At 41.8% G+C, this 7,200-nt stretch overlaps 1 protein-coding gene across 1 annotated transcript in view; it reads right to left on the reverse strand.

The window, feature by feature from the left end:
• Positions 1–6,962, reverse strand: part of BBOX1 (butyrobetaine (gamma), 2-oxoglutarate dioxygenase (gamma-butyrobetaine hydroxylase) 1) — a 14,792-nt gene extending 7,830 nt beyond the window's left edge. The window contains exon 1 of the mRNA XM_009892687.1: positions 6,751–6,962. Within this exon, the coding sequence (XP_009890989.1) occupies positions 6,751–6,893 (143 nt within the window). The 5' untranslated portion in view covers positions 6,894–6,962. The remainder of the gene's footprint in view (positions 1–6,750) is intronic.
• Positions 6,963–7,200: the final 238 nt, after the last annotated feature.

A 7,200-nucleotide genomic window follows, 5' to 3' on the forward strand; every position in this document is an offset into this window, starting at 1 on the left:
GAGAGGGTCCAGCAAAGAGCTACGAAGATGATTAGGGGATTAGAACATCTCTCATATGAGGAAAGGCTGAGGGACTTGGGTCTCTTTAGTCTAGAGAAAAGAAGATTGAGGGGGGATCTTATTAATACTTACAAATACTTAAAGGGAGGATGCCAGGGAAAGGAAGCAGTCTTTTTTCAGTGGTGCCCAGTGATAGGACGAGGGGTAACGGCCACAAGCTTGAACATAGGAAGTTCCATCTTAACATGAGGAGGAACTTCTTTACCTTGAGGGTAGTGGAGCACTGGCACAGGCTGCCCAGAGAGGTGGTGGAGTCTCCCACTCTGGAGACATTCAAAACCTGCCTGGACGCCGTCCTGTGCAACCTGTTGTAGGTGACCCTGCTCTGGCGGGGGGGTTGGACTAGATGATCTCCAGACGTCCCTTCCAACCCTGACAATTCTGTGATTCTGTGATTCTGTAGTTCCCAATTTTACAGCCAAAACCCATCAGATTGTATCACCCTTGTCGTTAGTGTTGAAGGTAGCTAGGTTCACTTTATCTTTAAGAGGCTCCAGTGTCACTTAATGGTTCTAAAACAATTTAACACATTTTAATTGTCTTGTTTATATGCGATATCTGCCATTGCTGGAATGGTAGTACCTTTTAAAATCATTGTAAGGTTTTGCATAAGCGATGAGCGCTCCCGTGCTGTTATGCTTGGCGAGGGGAGCTGGTCCCCGGGAGCTTTCCTTCCATGTGAGGAGCTTCAGTCAAAGCTCAAGTTACCGACTTGAAGTCAGCGATGATTAAACAGACAAAGTGATGCGACCAGGGAGCTCAGCGCCGAACGGGAAAAAAAATCACCCTTACTTTGTCAAAGTCTCAAGTGAGTATGAACTCAGCCGTGGGGAGAGCGCACGAGAAGTAACAGAGGAAAATGTGGGTAATGTCAGAGGACTTGTGGCCCTTTGGGAGAGCAAAGCGGGTTGGGTGGGTTTACGGTTTAGTAATTAGGGTCAGATTTCAACATCAATTGCTCAGGCTGTTTGACAGAGGAGGAAATTTGGCACCAGGCAGGTGTAGCAATTTTTCGCATCAAGTGGCAACATAAGCTCAGTCTCCCTGAGCCGAAAATGAGCCCGTCTGTTACGTCCTCAGCCTTGCAAAACCACTGCTCTAGGGACCAAAGCCACACTTGAATCATCTGGTCTTGCACATTATTAGAAATCTAAGTCTTGTTGATAAGCCATTTGGGGCCCATGCCCTTCTCTTGCAGGTGAAGCCCCCTGGGAGGTGCGGATGGTTTGGCTGTTTCAGTGGGAGCACTGGGGGTCCCTTTGTGTCACTCCAAGCCCTGGAGAAGGCTTCAGAACGGGGCAGAGAAACAAGGTCTGGGGCACGAGGAGCCAGAGAAACGAATCATGGTATGACTGGAGACCTTGTTAATAGAGTTGTGCCTCCCTGACATAAAGAAAAAGGTTAATTTAAAAGTGTGGAGCCCCTTGGTGTTGTTACATACAGGGAATGTTTCCACTTTTTACAGGAATGACGTTTTATGCAGCATGTACCAAAGAGACGTCCAGACAAGAAAAAAGCCTTTTGTTTTCCCAAGTGTCGGGGTTATATTCATTGCCGTTACATTTCAGTTTAAAATTCATGGCCCTGTTGAGGTAATGTTTTATTTGGCAAGCTTGCCAATTCCAAATTTATCCTTTTGTTTATAATATTTGGTAGGCCTTGTATTTGGCTGCCAGTGAAATAGCAAGGGAATTACCCAAAGTTATTATTTTGTGACAGTTGTAAAAGCCACATCAGAATTGGAAGCCAGTAAGAAATGAACTTGTTTCAGAAGTGAAGAGACAGACCGTAAAATGCTGCTCTAAGTCTGTTTGTTAAGACTGAAAACTCAATGGAGTTTCTGCTACCATGAGAAATATGTAAAAGCAACAAGACCAAGCACTACAATGACTACAGCTGAAAAGGGAAGGGGTTAAATTAGGAGTTGTCTTCTCCATAATATTTTTGGGCTGGGTTCCAGCTATGCATAGTAAAAAAATAAGAAGTTTTTTCCTTATAAAACACTTAGGCCTCCAAATATCCAAAAATAAGGCCAAACTATTGAAGTCTTTTCCAAGACTTCACGTGATGAATTACACATTTAAGAAACGCTGGGTTATTAAGCTGTTTGAATACAGTTCTCTAACTATTTTCTGCTATGTTTAGCATGTTACCACTTCATACACATCTGTGTTAAAGCATTTGAAACTAGTTTTGTGACTTAATTTTTTAAAAATACTTTATGGATAATTTCTTAAACGACTACACTTAACAATAGAAAGATTATGCATGATACTGTTTGTATTTTTCCAGTATTTGAGGAATTCCTCCGTCCCTATTATTTTATTTTTTTTTTTTAAATAGACTCTTAGGGAAAAAACATGATCTGAAGAGTCATTTAAAAAAAATTTCAAAGCATTAATCATTAACATCACCAGTATGGCAAAGAGAGCAGCTGAACATTGCTGAAGATGTCAGGCTGCAACACGTGTGCAGCTACCCAGGGAGGAAAGGAAGGAGAATTGGTGGAGAGCAGTGCAGTAAAAGGGAGAGCAACTCTTTTGAGCGGGTTTAGTATTTTGCAACTCAACTTTCTAGTTACAGTCTTTGCAATTAAAGGAACTCCTCTTAATCAGAGGGAAAAGATGAAACTACTCCTTCTTGCAATGCATTGAGAAGACAATGCTCCGAAGCAGCGTCTCAAACCATGGAGTGGTCTGTAACACACACACGCCAACAGATGATGCTTTTGTAAAACGCTTCCTATAGACTTCATCCAGTGCCAGAACTCCTCGATGGCGGGCAGTATTCATCTCGGACACCTCCTTGGCAGGGCAACGGGGACGTACCGTTCCGGCAGCTCACCTGTGTATAACCGTGAGTGTTATATTTGAATAGGTACGCCTTTACTGTATAGCCTTAACAAAGCATCCTTACAGCGCCGCTTGGAGGCACAGCTAAACAGTGTCCCATCTCTGAACCGAAGAACTGAAAGCCGAGACACAAGGAATAGCGTGCTGGCCCCAAACCCGCTCACTGAGTCTGGCTCTGGACCCCAGCAGCAAAGGCAGCCTGCTTTTGCGCGTACAGCTACTTTCTCTCCTTGCAACTTGGCAACATGTTCTGAAAAACAAAGTGTGTTCAACGGTTTTGGTTGTCCCCCTAGAAGTCTTGGCTCTGCCAATACGCACGTGGTATCGTACACATCCTCCCCCTTTTATACCCGTGCCTGTCCCTGAGCACCAGCACAGACACTCTGTTTTCGGAGCCGGACATTGGTCTGTACGGAGCAGATTGACTTCACCCTGTGGAGGAGTTGGGTTTTGTTACTTGACATCCAGACTAGTCTGCGAACCCGGTCTTTGGATGTCAGGCTCTCTTTCACCTTATGCTCATCAGATTTTAATTGAATATTGCAAAATCAACCTAATCATGCACAGAAACATAATTAGCAACTGTCAAATGACCTAGAGTAAGTCTAACTGCGGTGGCTCAATTAGGATGATGTAAATCAGACTTCAAGACTTTCAAATACTACAGCTGTGTCTAAAAAGCAAAAAAGAAAAAAAAACAACCAAAAAACAAAATTCAACTACACTAAATATTCTAACTCAGTGTGTTTTCTTTTAAATGCAGAATTTGTAGTCAATTGGAAAATTTGAAACCCTCTTGCTGCAGCCTAGTGAGTGCATGAATTAGCAAATAGGTTTTGGAAAAGCAAGGAGACTTACAGCCTTTTATCGTTCCTTTTTTGTGAACTCCAATACTTAAGAAAACATAAAAATAAGGTTTAATCAACACCAATAGTAAATCTGATTTAAACAGTGAAAGGAGCTCTAACCATCACTTGCTCAAATGGTGTGGACCAAGGGCACATTTCAACCTTGATCTTGTATGGAACATGAATGGGTGGGAAGTTCTTTGTAGGATGTATTAAAACACTTTTAAATATATATATATGTATTTATATACCTAAAAGACTCAGAACTCATCCTGACAAATTACGTTTATTGGAACTGTCCTTAAGGAGAGTAAACATTAATTCAAACTGACTTTAAACAAGATGAAACATTTAATAATCATCACTGTTGATAATTGTATTACGGAAGAGTCAGTGAGGGGCCAGAATAACTTTTTTTAATTGGAAAAAAAATCATTCTGATGGCACAACTGATAACTGGCAAGGCTCCCCTGGGGCAGTCTGAATCTGTTGTTTCTGTTGTAACCCAAACACAAATCCACAGCATATGTTGAAGGGGTTCTATGGGGTGGGTATTTTTCTGTTGTTGTTGTTGTTTAGGTTTTTTGGGTTGGTGTGTCCGTCCCGTCCGTCCCGTCCCGTGTCCCCCCCGCCCCGCTGTCCTGAGGCATTTTGGACATATTATATATTTACATTTAGTGGTATGCTTTAACAAAGAACCAACTATTTTTGTTGTTATCTGGGCCTTGTTATATTCTTTCCTAACTCAAAATGTTTGCACAGCTGTCTGGATACAAACAGAATGAATGTTTCATCCTTCAGATGCTGAGGAAAGCTGTGAAACACCCTCAGACATGATCAGAGTTGGATACCCCTAAGAATCTCCTTGTACCTGTTATTAGGATCACGTCAAAACAGAAATAGAAAGCAGCAGTATTTTCATAAGGATGCAAGTTTTAAATTGAGACCATAGTAGACTGCCAAACATACAAGTGCTTGACATTAGGAATGCTTTTAACAGTAGAAGATGTTCCGTAGCACGGGATGAGGTTTCCAAGTTGAGCAGGGGGGTTCTGCTCCCACTTATTTCAGTAGGATTAACCTGACGGAATCCCAGTTAACTCTGAAAACCACTTTTCCTTCTGGCACAGTAAGCAGAATGGGGAAACCACACCTTAATGAAATTGCATTATCTTAACTACACCAGTATCTTTATACATTACTCCCTTTGAAGCTTTACAAATATTTGTCATGGCTGCTGGAATCGACAAAAAAGCTTCATAATATTAATGGTATTATAAAGCAACTATTCGCTCCATCCCCTTTTTTTGGAAGACAATAGAAAAAAAAATAAATGCCATTCTCACAAGCTGTTCTACATGCTATGAGTTCACTTCAGTTTCTGCTAATTTCTAGATTTCTTGAGCCAGCTTTCATGATGTGAAGCACGAGACAGAATTCTGCAAAACCAGGTTGACTTTCAACATAAATGAAACAAAAATGAAGGATGGCGATTAGGTAAGAAGTAATTTATGCACGGCTAGAAGTTGCTAGTATATCGCAATAGCTATTTCTCTGGCTCTTAGAAATTGTTCACTAATCTAAAAGCTGGCACCAGCAGTGACATCTTTTTCCATAGCTAATGATCGGTCAAAACTTGCAAAATGAGGATGTGAAAAAAGCCATTATAGCTCGAAGAAGGGACCTTTTGCTCACCTCCCCCCGCCTTAACATTCTGAGCTAATGTATTTCTCCGGGTATCACAGTGCCGCTCTTACCAACCTCACCTGCACCGCGTATTCCAGCCGGGCCCATATGTCCCTTCAAGCAGGAGTGTTAAGGGGCCGAAAATCTTTCCTTCCGATTTGTAGTCTTGAGGGAATGTGGTCTTTCTGGCCAAGGCTGGATTTTTCTCCCTGCTTCTATTTATTTCAGATTTTTTTAGACAAAGGAGGAGACACTGGGTATTACCCACGTGGTTTGTTTGCTTATTGTCTGAACGAGAGGTAAATCCAAGCGAAGGAGAACTCTTGCCAATTTTTTATTCTACTATGGGGGAGAAGGGACCTTTTCAGATGGAAAACTCTGAATGTTCTGGTTTTGGTGGCTATTCAGGCATCAAGACATCACCGCTATGTTTAAGTGTTACTATCTATTTTTGTCAATTGCTTTTTTTTAAGAATAAGCACACATCCAAGTAGTAGGGTATTTTTATATGCATTGTAAAAAGTTATACCAACAGCTGGGGGTGAGGGACAGGGTGATACGTTAGCTAACAACATTCCTCCGTTACTTGGCTAGATGGAGGTCACTGACGCAGCTCAGCAAGACGTGACCCACCATCATCACTTGTTTACTCACCTAGTAGGTGCTTGAGGAGGTAGAGGTTCAGCTCACCACCTCTTGCCGTCAAAAGGATGATTTACAAGTTCCTGCTTGCACTCCTGCAGGCTGAGCTCTTACTTTTGCAAAAAAGCAGTCTGAAAAAAAATGCTTACTGGGACTGGTTGTGACTTCCTGGAGCAGATGCAGCTGAAAGCAGGAAAATAGGTACTCTGCCCATCTTCTTGGTGATGTGAGACACAATAACATCATCTAAATCGTACCTATTTTCATGACTCAAAATCAGGCGAAGAAGAAGATTCAGTACAGCTAACTTCCTCTACTCAGAAGGGGACTGGATTAGGGTTTTTTTTTATTTTGTCCGTGGTATAGATAAGTACAGCTACCTTGTGGTTATCTTTTATTTGACTTCATCAGTTTTCAGGCATTTTTCCTTCTCTCAGCAGTTGATGTTATAGCTGCCGCTCTTTGCATACCCTGCCCGTGATAGCAAAGCAATCCAGTCCCACAGAACACTAATTGACACCACATTTTCTAACATGCGGAGAAGAAAAAATGTCCCTTGTTTTAATAAATTAATCCAGAAAGGAGGTCCAGCAAACTGAAGTGAAATATGTTAGAGGTGATTACATAGGCGGCAAAGCAAGGATATTAAAAACCCAACTCACCCATAAAAAGTGAGACGCAGGAACCCAATCCTGTGGCCAAGTTTAACCAACTCTCCCTGCCTCGAAGCAGCTCCTGTTAGTAGCACGATTCCTACTTTCTTTAGGGTGCGCAGCCACTTGTATGCGCTTTCATCATTGTACATGATTTCTTCAAAAGGTATTTTGGGAAGTTGCAGGTCTGAGCCCCAGTACTGGCATTCTGAAAGGGAAGAAATAGAGAAACAAATGCGTAGCTGTTTTAGAATCAAAGCTCAGGACACAGTCGAGAAGTTAATGGGTTTTCTACGCATCTGTAAATATGCCCTCAGTCCTACAGTCAACCACCTGAAACTGAGCCCCTGAGTTTGCATGGATAACAAGCAATTTTTATCATGACATTCCACAAAACATTGCAGTAAAGAAATTTTAACTCAGAAGTTGAATGAAAGACCTTTTGAAAGGGATATTTTT

This window comes from Charadrius vociferus, unplaced genomic scaffold, assembly GCF_000708025.1.
Source record: "Charadrius vociferus isolate BGI_N301 unplaced genomic scaffold, ASM70802v2 scaffold19, whole genome shotgun sequence".
Lineage (NCBI taxonomy): Eukaryota > Metazoa > Chordata > Aves > Charadriiformes > Charadriidae > Charadrius > Charadrius vociferus.